The sequence below is a fragment of the Panthera onca genome, chromosome A2 (assembly GCF_046562875.1).
Source record: "Panthera onca isolate mPanOnc1 chromosome A2, mPanOnc1 haplotype 2, whole genome shotgun sequence".
Lineage (NCBI taxonomy): Eukaryota > Metazoa > Chordata > Mammalia > Carnivora > Felidae > Panthera > Panthera onca.
Genome location: NC_138340.1, coordinates 51,495,039 through 51,514,461, shown reverse-complemented (window position 1 = coordinate 51,514,461; position 19,423 = coordinate 51,495,039). Strand labels below are relative to the sequence as shown.

Here is a 19,423-nt window from a genome sequence, read left to right as displayed (position 1 = left end):
TGGGGCAGTGCGCAAGGGCCGAGGCCGGAGTAGGGTTTGGGGCCAGCCAAGCTGAGAGGCGGGAGAAGGCCGGGAGGCGAAATCAAAGAGGGACCTCCGTGCCTCGGGGAAAAGAAACTCGGCTACACCTGGTGGGAGCAGGCTCTCTGTGAGATGGCGGGGCCAGAGCTGCTGCTCGACTCCAACATCCGCCTTTGGGTGGTCCTGCCCATCGTTATTATCACCTTCTTTGTGGGCATGATCCGCCACTACGTGTCCATCCTGCTGCAGAGTGACAAGAAGCTCACCCAGGAACAAGTCTCCGACAGGTCAGCGCCTTCCCTCTCCGGCGGCCTCACTCCCCCGTGACCTTGGGCAAGAAAGTACAGGGGTTTTATCAGTTTGTCCGGGTTCACATCGCGCTCCCCCTGGCTGGGTGACCTTGGCTGTGTTGCTTCTGTGTTTCACTTTCGTCATCTGTAAAATGAGGATAACGGGACATGCCTCATAGAGCAGGCGTGGGGATTAACTTTTATATGAAGGCTACAAAGCCTTTAGTACGGGGCTTGGGGCGTATTAAGTGCTCAAAAAAATTGTTGCTGTTAATGTTGTTAGGCCAGTCGCTAACCCTCTTATCAATGACCTATATAGGAGGTGGGTGTGTTTATACTACCCGTTTTACCAAACTACTGTGGTGGTCAGCTAAGATTAAGTAACCAAGTGCTGTGCAAATGTAAAACTGCCATAGAGATGTGAGGGATTGTAATTATCATTTCCCTTCCAAGAATAGAGGCAACTTGTTACTCATGTGCTTCATTACAGTATTTATCTGTGGGGAGAGGTAATTTGAGATGATTTTAGGAATCTAGACGTGTGCCCCCTCCATATTAAAATAAAAAACATTTTCCAGCCAATCGTTGTGATTATTTTCAGAGACCTTCCCAGGTAAATGTTGCTGTTTCTTTAACACTTCCGTAACACTTATTAATCTCCCATTTTAAGAAAGAGCAAGCCTCAGAACTTTCCACAGGCAGTGGTATCTTGCTAAAATTTATTAAATTTTGTTTTCATTGTATTTATGTTAAAAGTTCTATTTGTGGCAACTAATACTGTTTTTCCATTGGTTGGCAATTTCGATATTTATTTTAAAACATGTAAGTAGAAAAAGTTGACACGTAAAAAACACTAACTTTTTAAGAGTAGAAGTGCTAAATAAGACAAAAATCATAACCATGGAATGAGAGTGACTGAAGTTTGGGAAGCACTGCTTTATCATTTTCAGTTGTACTTCCCAATATGCTGAGAATAATAACAAACCAACATTTCTACCCATGCTAAGCACTTGCATTTATTAACTTATTTAAAATTCAGAGCAACTCTATGAGATAGATGCTGCTGTCCCGTTTTACAGAGACAGAGGCTTAAGAGGTTTCATGGTCACAAAGGGTGACATTCATGACTTGAGGCCACATTTTCTGGTTCCCAAATCTGGAGTTCTTTCCACTACACCACAGCAGCCACTTCAATTATTTTCCTGTGGCATCAGTTTCAGAACTGATGAGAACTGATCTCCTAGAGATAACCTGAAGTTAGTTCACCAAAGAAAGGATGGCTATAGAAAGATGCAATATGACGTTTATTATTGACACCAATAAATTGTTCTTTTTTTTTTTAAGTTTATATATTTTGAGAGGGAGAGAGAGAATCCCAAGCAAGCTCTGCACTGTCAGCGCAAAGCCTGATGTGGGGCTTGAACCCACAAACCGTGAGATCATAATCTGAGCTAAAGTTGGATGCTTAACCCACAGAAACACCCAGGCGCCCCTTAATTGTTCTCATTTTATCCTCACAATAACCTCAACTTAGATAATTCTGAACCCAATTTTACAGTTGAAGAAAAGAAAGCCAGAGAAGTTAATTAGCCTTTCCAAAATAACCAGAATATTGTGCCTGTATTTGAAGTCCAATCAGTCTCACTCTCTAAGTTGAATTCTCAACCACAATTCCTGCTGTCATAGCTTCTCTGCCGGTTTTCTGCTCTTGGTTCACTATGTGATTTCAGAATGATGTTTTGAATGATAGCACACCGACAGCCCCTTTTTCTAGCCCAAGATGAAATTCACAGTTCATGCAATCTATAGAAAAAAATGTTTTGTTAAAAAACAACCTAATGTTTGTGACTACAAGGATGGACCGAAAGGGTATTATATGCTAAGTGAAATAAGTCAGACAAAGACAATTACCAAATGATTTCCTTTATATGTGGAATCTAAAAAACAAAACAAATGAACAAACAAAAACAGAAATACCCATAAATACAGAGAACAAACTGATGGTTGCCAGAGGGAAGGGAAATGGGGAATGGGTAACATGAGTGAAGGGGAATGGGAAGTACAGGCTTCCAGTTATGGAAAGAATAAGTTACAAGGATGAAAGATACAGCATAGTCAATGGTATTGTAATAGCGGTGTATGGTGGCCTATGGTAGCTGCACATTTGAGCGTAGCACAATGTACAGAGTTGTCAAATCACTGTTTTGTACACCTGAAACTAATGTGACACTGTGTGTCGACTATGCTTCACTAACAAAAATGACATAATGCTCTAGTTGTAACACTAAGGAACAATAAAAACTAATTTAATTTTTATTTCATAAGTGCTTGTTCACAATGATCCTAAAAAGCGTAATGCAAAAGTCACAGCATGCACCTCACTGTAAAATCACCTTAAGTGGAACAGGTTCAACTGTAGGCTGATACAGTGTGTTAGCTACTTAGATACTACACAAGGGAGTGTTTTGGATGTGATTTTACTAAATGTTGAACTACTCTTGATAAAGTTCTGAACAAAACAAAGTGCAATTTTCCCTATATATACTTGGTAGTTGCATACCTGGAAATTGAATATATATAAAAATCACTTGCTCCTTCCCCTGTCCAAAAAAAAGAAAAAAAAATGGAATTAGGTTTGAGGCTCAGATAATTAAAAGCAATTCGATGAGATATTCAAAATAGTATGAGATACGAGACAGTTCTTTGAATCGCACAACTGTCTCCAGCGTTGAGGAATACTTAGCATCCCTTTCCTCTAACAAATAAATGACAGTTACATGTTCTTTCTTCTCTGCCCCATCATTTTGACAATCAAAGAAGTTCAACAGGGGCGCCTGGGTGGCTCAGTCGGTTAAGCGTCCAACTTCGGCTCAGGTCATGATCTCACAGTTCGTGAGTTTGAGCCCCACATCGGGCTCTGTGCTGACAGCTTAGAGCCTGGATTCTGCTTCAAATTCTATGTCTCCCTCTCTCTCTGCTCCTCCCCCGCTCATGCTCTGTCTCTCTCTCCTTCAAAAATAAATAAAAACATTAGGGGTGCCTGGGTGGCTCAGTTGGTTGAGCGTCCCACTTCAGCTCAGGTCATGATCTCGCGGTCTGTGAGTTTGAGCCCTGTGTCGGCCTCTGTGCTGACAGCTCAGAGCCTGGAGCCTGCTTCGGATTCTGTGTCTCCCTCTCTCTCTCTGCCCACCCCCCACCCCCCCCCCCCCCCCCCCGCTCATGCTCTCTCTCTTCTCTCTCTCTGTCAAAAATAAATAAACATTAAAAAAAATTTTTTTAAACATTAAAAAAAAAAAAGTTCGACAGATTTCCAGAAGGCCACCTACAGGACAGTACCATCCCCATGGAGGACCACTGTCTTGGAGAAAACTCAAACATCTCTGGTCATAATTATTCCTTCCTTTATGTGAGGTATCTAGACCATGCTAGTTCTGACATGGTGTGACAGTACCCCACCAAGTTATCCTTTGAACTCGGATAGAATGCTGAGCACTTGGTTCTAAACCTGCCAAAAACCAAGGCAAAGTGTTTTCTGGTTGTAAAACACTCCTCTAACTCAGTATAAGTTGGGGCGCCTCTGTGGCTCAGTCACTTAAGCATCCTACTTCAGCTCAGGTCATGATCTCTCAGTTCAACCCCTGCATTAGGCTCTGTCTGACAGGCCAAAGCCTGGAGACTGCTTCAGATTCTGTGTCTCCCTCTCGCTGTGCCCCTCCCCCTCTTGTGCTGTGTCTGTCTCTCTCAAAAATAAATAAACATTAAAATATAATAGATAAATACAGTATAAGTGTCTGTTAGACTGAATGGTCACAAAATGGGACATTTGGTTTCATAAGTTTTTAAGCTTCTAGTGCCTCAAAACTTACTAAAATTTTTCTAAAATATATTAAACCAAAATGGAAAGATATATAGATAAAATATATTAGAACATAGTTAGGAATAGAATGTATGTAAAAAATGGTGCTCAAGCTCAAAGAATATACTGACTCTTAGGAAAGGAAAAAAAAAAAAAAAACTCAGGTCTTTAATATATGATTAAACCCCAGTTTGAGAAATACCAACTTTAAAAACTAAAGCTTCCTTTTAAGAAAAGTGTTTCAATTGCAAATTAGCAATGCAAGAGAGCCACTTTGTCTTTATAACCAGTATGAGAACTTATTTTTCAATAGTAGTAAAAATGGGGGCGCCTGGGTGGCTCAGAGGTTAAGCGTCGGACCTTGGCTCAGGTCATGATCTCACAGGTTCGTGAGTTCAAGCCCCGTGTCCAGCTCTGTGCTGACAGACCCTGGAGCCTGCTTTAGATTCTGTCTCCCTCTCTCTCTGCCCCTCCCCCCTGTCCATCTCTGTCTCAAAAGTAAATACTTAAAAAAAAACAGCAAAAATGTAAAATTAAAAATGTCTTGTAGCATTTGCAGACCTCAGAGAAAGTGAGTGTTTAGAATATACAAGATAATTTAAGTTTACCTTGATTTAGGGTTGAAATGCTTCAGGGTCATGGTTTTAACCCCAATTCTACGAAATTGCTCAGCAGTGTAAGTATAGGAGATGTACCTGAGTTTCTTTGATCACAGTATCTGCAGAAGTTCTGAATTATCTATGCTGAACAAGTTTTTATTGAGGACCTGTTATGTGCCCTGTGCTGTACCATATGCTGTGGGGTATAAGATAAGACAAGGTCAAGACCCTACTGTCAGGGAGTTTCAGTCCAAGTGATAAAACATGCAAAAGAAAAATAACAAATGCCATTAACCTGGTGCTTAGGATATGCCAAATACAGTGGTAATCACTTTAAACAAAATAACATGTATAAAGAACTCAGTTTAAAATCCTCAGTATTTCTCCTTTTTTTTTTTTTTTTAAGTACTCCACACGCAACATGGGGCTCGAACTCACAACCCTGAGATAAGGAATTACATGCTCCACATGGGGCGCCTGCGTGGCTCAATCGGTTAGGCGACCTACTTTGGCTCAGGTCATGATCTCACAGTTTGTGAATTTGAGCCCCACGTCGTCAGGCTCTGCATTGATAGCTCGGACCCTGGAACCCATTTCAGATTCTGTGTCTCCCTCTCTCTGCCCCTCCTCCTGCTCACACTCTGTCTCTCTTTCCTTCAAAAATAAACAAACATTCAAAAAAAATTAAAAAAAAAAAAAAAGAATTACATGCTCCACAAACTGAGCCAGACATGTACCCACTCTTTTTTTTAAATTGTGGTAAAATATACATAACATAAAGTTTACCATTTTAACTATTTTTAAGTATACAATTTAGTGGCATTAAGTACATTTTCACTGTTGTGCCATCATCCGTCATCTGCTTCCACAGTATTTTCATCATCCCAAACAAACTCTGAACATACTAAGTAATAACTTTCCATCCCGTCTCCACCCACTTTCTGCAACCAGCATTCTTTCTGTCTTTATGAGTTTGACTACTCTAGATACCTTATGTAAGTGGAATCATACAATATTTGTCCCCCTGTGCCCATCTTATTTTACTTAGCACAGCATTTTCAAGGTTCATCTGTATTGTAGCATGTCATAATTTCAGGGTTTTTTTACAGCTATGTGAAATGTAGAATATGACAATTTGACATACATATACTTTCTGAATTGATTACCATAATCCAGTTAATTAACATATATATGACCTCACATACTTTTTTTTTAATTGATGTTGAGAATGCTTAAGGTCTACTCTTTTAGTAAATTTCAAGTACATTACACAGTTTTATGAACTCTAGTCACCATACTGTATGTTAAATCCCCAGAGCTTACTCATCTTCTAACTGTACCTTTTGGCCAGCATCTGTCCATCTCCCTCAGCCCCCAGTAACCACCATTCTATTTTCTTTTTGACTTTTTTTTTTTTTTTTATTCCATATAAAAGTGAGGTCATACAGTGTTTGTCTTTCTCTGTCTGGCTAATTTCACTTAGCATAATGCCCTCAAGTTTCAACCATGTTGTTGCAGATGGCGGGATCTCCTTTCTTGTGGCTGATAATATTCCATTGTGTTTATATATGTATATGTACTACTGAACTTTGTGTTTAAATATGATTACATTGGTAAATTTTATATTATGTATTTTTTGCCACAATTAAAAAAATACAGTGGGACCCATGTGGCCTTATGTATAGTGTGGCTCTTGTGTATCTCTTAAGTCTCATTTTCACCATGTTTTCTGTAGTTCTCTTTCTTCTAGCCATGTGACCTTTTCTCAGGTCCTCAAAGACATAGTGCTTATGCCTGCCTCAGGGCTTTTGTCCATGCCTTCCCTCCAGCACTTTGCCAAGGTAATCTCTAGTCATCCTTAAGATTCCAACTTAGTCATACATCCTCATCAAAGCTTTTTTCCAGACCCTGACTTCCTAGACTTGATCAAATCCCTGTATTATACACTCCCATCATATCCATCTCTCCTTCCTAGGACATAACAGGAGAATTTCACATTTATTCTTATGGTTATTTGATCAATGTCTTTCTCTCCCACTAGACTTTAACCTTTATGAGGTATTTGCTTTTTGATCACTGTTGTTCATGCACTTAATATGGTACATGGCATTCAGAAGCTCAAAAAGTATTTGTCTAAGAATAAATCTGTTGTTGTACAGAATATGAAAGGAGACATGGGGAATTTAAATGACTCACCCAAGGTCACATAGCTAATAAGTGGCAGAGCCAGGATGTGAACCCATCTGTCCAACTCCAGAGCTTAAATTTTTTTTAATGTTTATTTATTTTTGAGAGAGAGTGCACACGCACGGGCGCACACATGAGCAGGGGAGGGACAGAGAGAGAGGGAGACACAGAATCCAAAGCAGGCTCCAGGCTCCCAGCTGTCAGCACAGAACCCGACGCATAGCTCGAAACACCGCACTGCGAGATCATGACCTGAGTTGAAGTCAGATGCTCAACCAACTGAGCCATCCAGGCGCCCCCAGAGCTTAAATTTTTACTGTTACTCTAGACTCAGTGCTGCCTAAACATCAGTGAAGGTCCAGTTTTTTGATTTTTTGATTTCCAATCGATCATAGACTGGTGCTTTTGTAAGATATTTTAGTATATATTTGGATGTTGTGGAATAACAAATTAATGTAAAGGTTTTTTTTAATATGTTGTTTTGGTTTTGGGTTTTTTCTTTTTTTATTTTAGAGAGCACACAGGTGCACAAGCGGGGGAGAAGGACAGAGGGAGACAGAGAGAGAATCCCATGCAGGTTCCACACTCAGCACAGAGCCCAACATGGGATTCAATCCCACAACCCTGGGATCATGACCCAAGCCGAAATCAAGAGTCAAATGCTCAACCAACTGAGCCACCCAGGCGCCCCTATAAAAGTTTCTAAACACTTACTCTCAATGTCTGCACTTAACCTCGTCACAGACCAGCATTGGTACGTAGGCCACACTTGGAGTAACTTTAGATTAGCTCCCAGGGACAGAACATATTACATGTCACCTCTGTAGGCCTGGGTATAGAGCCAATGAAGTCAAGAGGAGGAAGACCAGAGAGAATTCCATGAGGGCACCAGGCAGTTTCATGGAGAAGGTGGGGCTTGAAGAAGGTGTTAACATATGATGGGGTAGAACTCCTGAATGAGAGTGGCACTAGAGCATTCCCAGCAGATGGAGAGGCTAGAATATGCATATGGTGACAAGGGGACCCTAAGGGGACTGACTGACTGATTAGAGCAGGTGGTTTATACTAAGGAGGAGAGAGAGCAGGTCTTTTCTGCCCACTGGTCCTATCCTGTGCTTTAACAAAATCACCTTTTTTGCACAAAACAAAGCAAAACAAACAAAACACCTAAGGAGGAGAGAGAAAACCAGGCACACAGTTTTCATTTTGTTCATTTCTGTCTGCTTTTTTTTCACTTTTCAAGAAGGATTTCCATTAACTTGAGGTTTTTTCCCCCCAATAAAACAACTTTTGAAAACCTAGCCAACATTAGTATTTTGATCTCTGTTCTGTATGGTATGTGTATCTTAGCACCACCCACTTGTATCACTGTCTATTATTCTATTATCTTTAATGATTTTATATTCAGAAATCACCAAATGATGTACTAATTCAGGAAACGTTTATTGAGAGTTTACTAGCAGTCTGAATCGTGATGGAATTTCTTCTATTTGTTGTCTGTCAGATAGCAACCCTGTCAAATCCTGTAGTCATGTCTCTGTAGGGTTTAAAAAGTTTGTTCTTTTATCTTCACCCTTCCTCCCTCCTCCTGCCCTCACATCTTCTGAGGAGCATCCAACTGTTACTCTTTTTCACTCAGAGAAAGTTCCTTCTTAGCTTATTATAAAGGAAGAGAGAGCAGAGTGTGATGTTCCAAATGTGTCTTCCTAAGAAATCTTTAGTCATGAACACTGTGACTTCTGAAAAATGCTTCTTTGAAAACCTAATTGTTGGGTTAAATATGTTATATTGGTTTTAAGGACACTCGTATTTTGACAAGTGTCCCCACAGGACTGTTGCCAAATAGGCCCTCTCTTGTGTTTAAATAGGTCTACTTTTATTCTCTCGTTTTCTTCTAGTGTTTCGGTTTTAAAAATCTCATTGTCTTGGTTGTATTTTTCAGTCAAGTCCTAATTCGAAGCAGAGTCCTCAGGGAAAATGGAAAATACATTCCCAAACAGGTACTCATTTATCTTTTATTAAAAGCTCCCCAATTCACTGTTGAAGGCAGTAGATATCTGAATGTTTTATAAGGGGACTCTTTGGGGAAAGCTGAAGTCTGGCAAATCTGTAATTAAGCTGTGGTCTGGTGGTGTCTACTGTCATTGTGACCTCACCCTTCTTAGGAAATTGTTTTTAAATGTGACTCAGCTAAAGTGTCAGGTTGGCTGCCAGCTCTGAGTGCAACAGCCTATTCCAAAGGCCTTCTGACTCAACCTCTGGGGAATAATTTGACAGTTTGCTATGTCACAGTTTTAAAACTTAAAAAGCTCTCTTTTCTACTAGTCTTTCTTGACACGAAAATATTACTTCAACAACCCAGAGGATGGATTTTTCAAAAAAACTAAAAGGAAGGTAGTGCCTCCTTCTCCTATGACTGGTATGTTGATTCCTTCTGTCATCTTTAAGGAAGATACTTAACATGAGTTGGGGTGAGGGGAGGGAGGATGCTGATTTATTGAAATGTTAAATTGTGTAAGATAGTAATCTAAGGGACCTTAGAGATATCTAGTATGGGGAACCTATGCAAGTGGAGTTCTCTTTTTCAAATAAATCTTCTGGGAACCCCAGTGTATAAAGTGGATTTTTTAAAAAGAGCTCTCGTCTGGGGGTGAGGAGGCTAGAGCCACCGTCCCTGTGTCTTCTTCCCTTTGCTGTTCCCCAGGACCCAGGGCTCTGCGGAGCAGAGTCGGAAAAGCATCCCAGTCCCAGCTCCCACCCAGTGCCTGGATCCTGTTGCTGACAGATGGCCACCCGGCTTCTGCCTGAATGAGGAGGAGCTCTTACCACTCCCCCAGCCCAGCCATTTCTTTGTCAGACATGATTGCTTGGCCCACCCTACAGTTTTTGCTCTCACAGATTTCTTCCACTCATCCCAGTCATGGGAAAAAATGTAGCACTTTTAAAGTAAAACAGAATAATTTATTATTCTGTATTGGCTCTTCTCGCATTTTAATACCCATTTCTCTAGGTAAGAAACCCAGACAGAAGGTACTGGAATTGATTTTAATAAATCTTTTAGAAAACCCATAAGAAACAAGACCTTTACGTGTGTGAAAAGATACTTGACTTCGCTAAAATCCACAGGATGAAAATTAGAACAAGACGTCCTTTTTAGACTGTTAAACTGGCAAAGATCGAAAGCTTGACAAAGCTGATACTGTCAAGGTCATGGGAAGTCAGGCCCTCTCACTATTGTTGAAAGACAGTCTGACAGTATCTGTCAATTTTAAATGTTCAAACCCCTTGACCTAGAAATTCTTCTAAGAGTTTCTCTTACAGAAACACTTACATAAACATGCAGATTTATGTACTAGGTAGTTGTTGGCAACAGTGTTTATTGTAAAAAAGAAAAAAAATTAGAAATAACCTATAGATCCACCCAAAAGTAGTGTGACCACACACAGTAGACTCCTATGAAGACACTGAAAACAGTAAGAGAGGGACATTATACCAGTCACAATATATTTATCTTTTCAAAATTAAGGAGTAGAATTTAAGCATAGTATCCTTTAACTGTGTATATATAGAGAGAAACTATTGTGTATGTACATATATGTGCATATTTTATATATGTATGTATAAAGATGGAAAGATATGCAACAGACAGTTAAAAGTGTTTAGAGAGTGGGCTCAGAGAAACTGTCTAAATCTTATGTTTCCATGTCATTTGAATTTTTTACATTGAACTTGTGTATTACTTTAATTATCAAATAAATTAAGGGGCACCTGCTGGCTCAGTCAGAGGAGCCTGTGACTCTTGATCTCAGGGTCATGAGTTTGTGCCCCACGGTGGGTGTAGAGATTACTTAAATAAATAAACATTTAAAAAAATAAGATTTACACAAAATCAGGAAGAAGTCTTTGTCGACAGTCATAAAATGTAGTGGTCTCTTGTTTTTGTTATAGATCCCACTATGCTCACAGACATGATGAAAGGCAATGTAACAAATGTTCTCCCTATGATTCTTATTGGTGGATGGATCAACATGACATTCTCAGGCTTTGTCACAAGTAAGTTATAGACCCAGAATACATCAGGTTTACTTCATCTATGATCCTTTCCCATGTCCTTGTTCAGAGAAATCCCAGTGCTGTTGAGACACTAATATAATGGGTCCCATATTCTCTATTGGAAACTAATCACATTCTTTGAATAAAAAAATTTAATATCCTGTGATTTTTTGTCTCTTATTCCAAACTCATGGTAAGTTCATGATATGGATGCTTTTTCAAATAGGAATTTAAACAAATGGCTTGCTCATTTGTATCCAAAATTAATTCTAGTTAAGTAGGATGAAGGGAAGCATGTTTTGACTTTATTTTCTAGGTGTTGGGGTGAGTTGTTTGTCTTTGTTTATATTTTTTTTGAATCAATTTTGTTTCTTAGTAACATAGTTCTCTATGTGTACATGTTCCAATTTGGGTTTAACAGATTAGTGCAAGTTTCTTTTCTGATTGTAGGTCATAGCTCAGAGTCCCTGCTTCGCAAGCATTGGAGAAGCTGGTGTTCAAGGAATTATAACAGAGTGACATCTGACAGTTATTTTTTCAGAAATTGACACAAATTTCCTGGTAGAAATCATTTTCCAAACTGTGTATGGTACAGAGTTCCCACCTCATCAGGGAAAGATTACATGCATCCACACTTAAACTATTCTTAAAAAAGCAAGGAGGGATTGTGAACTTTTTCTCTCTTTTCTGCAGCCAAAGTCCCATTTCCACTGACCCTCCGTTTTAAACCTATGCTACAGCAAGGAATTGAACTACTCACATTAGATGCATCCTGGTAAGAACTTTCTTTCCTTTATAAAAACACAAACCAAAATCTAAAAGTGGTGTTGCCTAAAGAACAAGATTTGTAATTTGCACACTTCACTGGAATAGGTTTTTGGTTTTTCTCATTGAAACTCCACTCAAAATGCCAGGGGTGGATTATGCCAACTGTTACCTACCCCGAATGATTTCTTTACATTCTCTGATTTCTTTGTATACTCTTTGGGTGATAGAAAAGTGTGAACTATGTTAATGCTAAAATAACTCCCTACGTTGTTTCACTTTTGCTCTCTAGGGTGAGTTCTGCATCTTGGTACTTCCTCAATGTCTTTGGGCTTCGGAGCATTTACTCTCTGATTCTGGGCCAAGATAATGGTAAGAAATACGTTGTGTTTAATAAGCAAATATTTTGATAGACGAATCATTCACGCCAGGGCCAGAAGACTCACATAGTTTGTGGTATTTGTTGACATAGTTCAGTACAATGCTTCACTCCTTAAACTTATTCTTAAGTTTCTAAGGTATCCTACAAGAGTCTTAAAAATTCCAGGGTCAGGGTGCCTGGGGAGCTCAGGCAGTGGAGCATGTGACTCTTGATCTCAGGGTTGTTAAGTTCAAGACCCACGTTGGGTATAAAGATGACTCAAAAATAAAATCTTAAAAAAAAAAAAAAAAATCCAGGGTCACCTGAAGATCTGAACTCTGTGGCAATCACAGGGACAATATTTAGTTCCCTGAAGTCTGATACCCTCATGTGAGGAATCCAGGACCAGTGATGCAAGCCTGTAAGCTGAAGCTGAAAGAAGGCCTGGTTTGGCCAGTTGGTTCATTGACCTGCGTTCTTGCCAACACCAATCCTGGCTCTCCTGTTTAATGGCTGGGACCTCGGGCAAGTTACTTAACCACTCTAATCCTCTGCCTGTTTGTACCTTAGAGACCTTAATAAGTAATTTCAGGGTAGGTTGTTAGGAGATGAGGTAGACTATGTAAAGCACTCCTGACATGAAGTAGTTGCTCAATAACTGATAGATGTTGTTATTGTTTAAATTTGAAAGAAAGTTTAGCACTTCCTTTGGTTATCTTCTGTTATTCCCCTGCCCATTTTTCAGGAGAGGTAAGTGACTTTCCCTAGGACACATAGCCAGTGTGTGGCAGGGCCAGTTGTGGTTCTGTAACACACCACTGAGCAACTGCAAGTATTGTGTAAGGGCCGTTCTTCCCTGAGGGTGCTGGGTGCTTGCTGAACCCTGGCACTCATGTAGGTGTATCTTACCCTGCAGCCGCTGACCAGTCACGGATGATGCAGGAGCAGATGACTGGAGCAGCCATGGCCATGCCTGCAGACACCAACAAAGCTTTCAAGGTACACTTACATCTCCTTCTAGCTTCACTGAAGCTCTGAAAGGCATTACCAGACAGTTACTTTAAAGATAAGTTCCGTGAAGTGAGTGTAGTATGTGTGGTTCCATCATTTAAATTTAAATTTAAATTTAGCAAAAAAATGTATTTTAAAAGTTTACATGTTTCTTGTTCCTGAGACAGTCAGCTGTTAAGCGAATTGGAGATTCTTGGTACTTTTACTAGTTTTTAAATGTTCACACAAATTTAACCCACACTGTAAATGAAGCTGTAAAAACAGTCCTTTCAGAGGCAGCAGGTAAACTTTTAGAATATTTTGAACTGTTTGGACCCTGTGGACATCAGATACAAATTTCATTTAAAAAAAATCGATACTTAGAGCCTTTTCATGAAATGACTCTGGAATATATCCAGTGTATATATCCGGTATAATTTTTGTACAGAAAAACATCACTAATTTTTCATGATAAATACTAGAAATGGGGGGCTCAGTTAGTTAAGCGTCCAACTCTTGATTTCAGCTCAGGTCATGATCTCAACAGTTCGTGGAATTGAGCCCTACAGCAGGCAGTGTGGAGCCTGCTTGGGATTCTGTCTTTCTTTCCCTCTCTCTCTGCCCCTCCCCTGCTTGGGCTCTCTCTCTCAACATAAATAAATTTAAAAAACAAACAAACAAACAAACAAACTAGAAATAGAAGAGAACTTGCTCATCTCTATGAAAGGCATCTAATGAAAAACCCACAGCTAACTCTGGTGAAACACTAACAGCTTTTCCTCAACAATTAGGGACAAGATAGGTACATCCACTCCTGCCACTTCTCTTCAACATTGTGCTGGATGATCTAGCCAGGGCAGTTAGGCAAGAAAAAGAAATAAAAGACATCCACGGTACAAAGGAAGAAGAGGGGCACCTGGGTGGCTCAATCGGTTGAGCATCCAATTTCGGCTCAGGTCATGACCTCACGGTTCATGAGTTCAGGCCCCATATTGGGCTCTGTGCTAACAGCTCAGAGCCTGGACCCTGCTTCAGATTCTGTGTCTTCCTGTCTCTCTGACCCTCCCCTGCTCACATCTGTCTCTCTCAAAAATGAATAAACATTAAAAAAAATTTTTTTTTAAAGAAAGAAGAAAACTACCTCCATTTGCAGATAACATTGTCTTTTATACAGACTATTGTAAGGAGCCCCCAAGGTAAACTATTAGAGGTAACAAACAAGTCCAACAAGGTTTTAGAAGATGCAAAATAAATATGCAAAAATTCAGTTGTATTAAGGGGCCCCTGGGTGGCTCAGTCAGTTAAGTGTCTGACTTTAGCTGAGGTTATGACCTGATGGTTTGTGAGTTCAGGCCCCACATCAGGCTCTCTGCTGTCAGCACAGAGCCTGCTTTAGATCCTCTGTCCCCGTTTCTCTCTGACCTTTCCCTACTTGTGCTCTCTCTGTCTCTCTCAAAATAAATAAATAAACTTAAAAAAAATTTTTTTAACTTCTAATTAAAAAGTTAAAAAAAACAGTTGTATTTATACACACTGGTAATAAAGAATCTGAAAATGAAATTAAGAAAACAGTTCCATTTACAATAGTTTCAAAAAGGATAAAATACTTAGGAACAAACTTAACAGAAGAAAGACAGATTTGTATAGTGACATTACAAAGCATTGCTGAAAGAAATTAAAGACCTGAATGAACGGAAAGACACCCACGTTCATGGATTAGAAGACTTAATATTATCAAGATGGCAGTACTCCCAAAACTGATCTACAAATTCAACACAATCCCTATCCAAATTCCACCTGCCTTTCTTGCAGAAATTGACAGGCTGATCCTGAAATACACATGGAAATGCAAGAGACCCAGAATAGCCCAACTAGCATTTAATATGAACAAAGTTGGAAGACTCATACTTCTTCATTTTAAAACCTACTTCAGAGCTACAATAATCAAGACTTTGTGGGACAGGCATAAGGATAGACATACAGATCAATGGAATAGAATTGAAAGGTCAGAAATAAACCCCTACATTTAATATCAATTGACTTTTGACAGAGGTGCCAAGACAGTTTCGTGGGGGAGAGAACAGTCTTAACTGCTTAATGGGTACAGAGTTTCTGTTTCAGGGGATGGAAAATTTGGAAATACATAGTGGTGATGGTTGCACAACATTATGGATGTAATTAATGCCATTGAATTGTATACTTACAAAGGTTAGAAGTGGCAAATTTTATGTTACATATCTTTCTTGCCACAATAAAAAAAGGAAAAACTTTGAATGGTCAAAGACCTAAATGTAAGAGCTAAAACCATAAAACCCTTAGAAGAAAATGTAGTTGTAAAATGTTTGTGATGCTGGATTAGGCAGTGACTTCTTAGATGTAACATTAAAAGCACAAGCAACAAAAGGAAAAGCAGGTAAATGGAACTGGGTCAAAATGAAAACTTTTGTACTTCAAAGGACACCATTAAGAGAAAGAAAAGAGTATCAGAGAAAATGTTTACGAATCATATCTCTAATAAGGGTCTAGTATTCAGAATAAAGAACTCTTAGAACTCAACAATAAAGAGACAACCCAGTTTAAAAGGGGGCAAAAGTTTTGAATAAGAATTTCTCCAAAGAAATTATATAAATACCCAATAATCTCATGAAAGCATGCTCAACATTGTTAGCCACTGGAGAAATGCAAATCAAAACCACAAGGAGATATTACTTCACACTCACTCCATGGTTATAATAAAAACAGATGGACACTAACAGGTACTGACAAGGATGTGGAGAAATTGGAACTGTCCTACTTGCTGGGAATGGTGCAGCCACTTTGGAAAGCAGTTTTAACCTTTCCTAAAAAAGTTATACGTAGCTACCATATGACCCAGCAATTTCACACTTAGGTAAATAACGAAGGCAATTGAAAACCTATGTCCACACTAACTCCTAAGGGCACCTGGAGTTAGTGGAGCATGCAACTCTTGATCTCAAGGTTGTGGGTCCAAGCCCCATGTTGGGTATAGAGATTACTTAAAAATAAAGTCTTAGGGGCACCTGGGTGACTCAATCAGTTGAGCAGCCAGCTCTTGATTTTGGCTCAGGTCATGGTCCTAGGGTTGTGGGATTGAGCCCCACATCAGGCTCTGCATTGGCCACAGAGAGCCTGCTTGGGCTTCTTTCTCTCCCTCTCTATCCCTCTCCTGCTTGTATCATGTGCTTACTCACTCTCTAAATAAATAAACTTAAAAAAATAAAATGAATAAAATTAAAACAAAAAAATCTTTTTTTTTTAATGTTTATTTTTGAGAGAGAAAGAGTCCGTGCAGTCGGGGGAGAAGCAGAGAGAGGGAGACACAGAATCCAAAGCAGACTCCAGGCTCTGAGCTGCCAGCACAGAGCCCGATGTAGGGCTCGAACCCACAAACGGTGAAATCATGACCTGAGCCAAAGTCCGCTTAACTGACTGAGCCACCCAGGTGCCCCTAAAATAAAATCTTTAAAAAAAAAAAAAAAAAAGAAAGAAAGAAAAGTTCAGAGCACTAAGAATATTCTAAGAGTAGAAACAATGCACATGTACCGTCATCTTATGAACACGTGAACAAAATGAAACATTTGGGAATAATAGTACAGTGTATGTACAATGGAAGTATTCAATGAAATATATAGTCTTAAAAAGGAATGAAGTACTGATACTTGCTACAACAGGAAGGGACCTTGAAAACATCCCAAGTGAAAGAAACCAGTAAGAAAAGGCCACATATTCTATTCTGAATACATGAATCCAAAGATACAGAAAGTAAAGCAGTAGTTGCGCTCTTGCTCTCTCTCAAAATAAATAAATAAAGTAAATTTTAAAAATGGAAAAAAAATGTAATTGGTTACTCACTTAGACAAATTTGTTTTCCTATTAGCCTTATTCTCTTCACCTATAAATTGAGCATGGAGGCAGACCGGGCAATTAGCAGTATCTACCTCATAGGATTAAATGAGTTTATACGTGCAAATAGCTTAGTCCAGCTGCTAGGCGGAATAGATGCTCCCAGGTCAGCACTGCTCTTAGTAACAGCCCTCCTCTCCCTGCCCTGGTGTCCTCTTCCTTTGCAGACAGAGTGGGAAGCTTTGGAGCTGACGGATCACCAGTGGGCACTAGATGATGTCGAAGAGGAGCTCATGGCCAAAGACCTCCACTTCGAAGGCATGTTCAAAAAGGAATTACAGACCTCTATTTTTTGAAGACCAAGCAGGGATTTGCTGTATCAGGAACTCAGAGTAGTGCTTGACTTTGTAACTTTGGTTTGAGCTGGAACCTCTTGGAATAAAAAGGAAGATGCACGAGCTGGCAGGTGTGCAGCAAGAATTGTTCTTGTCTGAGCCGGGTTCCCCTGTATGTCTGAAACTAGAGATTTGAGGAGTCTGTGCTGGATGACTTGCCCAGAAACAGCTGTTTTTAAAATGTTTTACATTTTCCTTCTGATGACTCTAGTAATGAAAGTCAAAGGGGGAATACTCAAGCTAGTAATAATATATAAAACTTAGCGAAACTTCAGTCTTTGGAAAAAGCATTGTCAATTATACCTAGTTATTAAGTGCAATCAGCCTGACTTCTGACCACAGTGAGCGCTTGTTTTCTTGGGATCCAAACACCCTGTGTTTTACCTTTAATTTTTTGTTAGTATTTGTACAACTTTCTTTACACAAATAATACATTTTCATTACTGAAAATTTAGGAGCTATGGATGAGCAAAGTGAAAGCTCCCTGTGTTGTTCCATTTTGAGCCTACAGAGTGACATAGACAGCAAACATGTCAAAACCTGATTCAAATAAGCTCTTTGCAGATTGAATACCCAGGGCTAGGACAGACTTAGCCAGCCTTCTATCTCTTTAACACTGTCCGGTGAAAATCGGCGACACTGAGACACTGCCGGATTCTCAAGTGCCTTTGGGATCATCAAAGATAGGTTACATAATGTGAGGTCTTGAGCTGGAGTTCAGAACATAACAAATCCGTTGACAGATCCACAGTGCTGTACCGAATATGGCTACTCAGTTGAACAAAAGACCTCATTTCCCAGTTATTCTGGGTAAGAGTTTGCATATCACTGTAAGAAGGGAGAAAGGGCAATTGCTGGCAGACATGTAGTTAAGGGAGACCTAGGAATCATTCTGTCTGGATTAACTGTCCCAGGGAAGTGGCAGGGTGCCATTTCTGTACCAAGAGGCGAATGTAATTTGCATGTTGAACACTGTAATCAAGAACCAACAACTCTTGACTCTACCAATTAAACCATCCTCTTTTCTCTGCCTGTGAAATGTTGCCTCTGTGGGTCACTAACAGCCTTCTGCCACAGTTATGAGTGTCCATTGTGGATCATTTCTGAAGAGTCAAAGATGAAAAAGATGTGACCCTTGCCCTCAAGGAACTCATCGGAGAGACACATAAGAAATTGGTGGTTCTGACCTTCCCCCCTCCAGAGTAATGCACACAGGCACAGACGCACAGAGTTCCCAGACAACTCCAGGAACCTAGTCCAAAGCCTAGTCATAGTGACCTACAGACCTACGCTAAGAAAATCTGACCTTTAAAGATATTTAAAATAGCTGCTTAAACACAATGTTAAAGGAGCAGGGGTCCACAGGGGGAGCTAACCTTTGACCTCGGTCTCAAAAGAGTTCTGCAATGTAGAAGCGCATTCCAAGCAGACAGGATAGAACCAGCAAAGGCCCACAGATCAAAATGTCCACAATTGGGGAGCCTGAGTGGCGCAGTCAGTTGAGCGTCTGACTTGATTTCGGCTCAAGTCATAATCTCCTAGTTTGTGAGTTCAAGCCCTGCGCCTCTCTCTGTCCTACCCCATTTGCACTGTCTCTCTCTCAAAATAAACTTAAAAAGAAAACCTGTTTTTAAAAAAACGTCCACAATTTGCTGGACCCTGAATAAGTGGGGTGTGGTATAGTATGTACCGAAAAGGGCAGGTTGTGTTGGAATACAAGCAGTACTTGATGACTGAGTGATGTCACCCTCATTCCCATGAGGCATCTCTGAACATTTCATTTTGCCTCCACCCACACAAAGTTTATCTTTTTCCCTGTAGCAAAGTTGGGTGGATAAAACATGTGAGCTCTTTCTGACCCCTCATGTTGATGATAAATGCACATGTCCTTGGCAGCAGGTAGTCAAAGGAAAAACCGTTGTTCGTTTTATCAGGCTCTTCTCAGAATCAGCACACTAGTTCAGCATACAGTGCTCATCGTGTGTGTTTCCTGGAGTTCAGTTTGGGCCAGGCTACTAAATGAGCACCTAACCTTTCCATCA

General features: G+C 39.9%; 1 protein-coding gene across 2 annotated transcripts; it reads left to right on the top strand.

The window, feature by feature from the left end:
- EMC3 (ER membrane protein complex subunit 3) lies at positions 1-18,420 on the top strand. Of its 2 annotated transcripts, XM_060631746.3 has the most exons (8): positions 1-308; positions 8,896-8,953; positions 9,279-9,372; positions 10,902-11,006; positions 11,700-11,781; positions 12,064-12,143; positions 13,049-13,131; positions 17,214-18,420. In XM_060631746.3, exons 1-8 carry the CDS (start codon positions 154-156, stop codon positions 17,340-17,342), a joined length of 786 nt encoding a protein of 261 aa, XP_060487729.1. In that variant the 5' UTR covers positions 1-153; the 3' UTR covers positions 17,343-18,420. The 2 variants fall into 2 exon arrangements, with proteins under 2 accessions (XP_060487729.1, XP_081651115.1); XM_081794989.1 differs by lacking the exons at positions 1-308; positions 8,896-8,953; positions 9,279-9,372 and adding an exon at positions 9,647-9,963.
- The last annotated feature ends 1,003 nt before the right edge of the window (positions 18,421-19,423 follow it).

What these genes read in the sequence shown, in the direction of transcription:
- EMC3 (XM_060631746.3), top strand. Translation starts at nt 154, where the DNA reads ATGGCGGGGCCAGAGCTGCTGCTCGACTCCAACATCCGCCTTTGGGTG. An exon ending in CAGGAACAAGTCTCCGACAG is followed by an intron (nt 309 to 8,895) that starts GTCAGCGCCTTC and finishes TGTATTTTTCAG; the next exon opens with TCAAGTCCTAATTCGAAGCA. An exon ending in ATTCTCAGGCTTTGTCACAA is followed by an intron (nt 11,007 to 11,699) that starts GTAAGTTATAGA and finishes TCTTTTCTGCAG; the next exon opens with CCAAAGTCCCATTTCCACTG.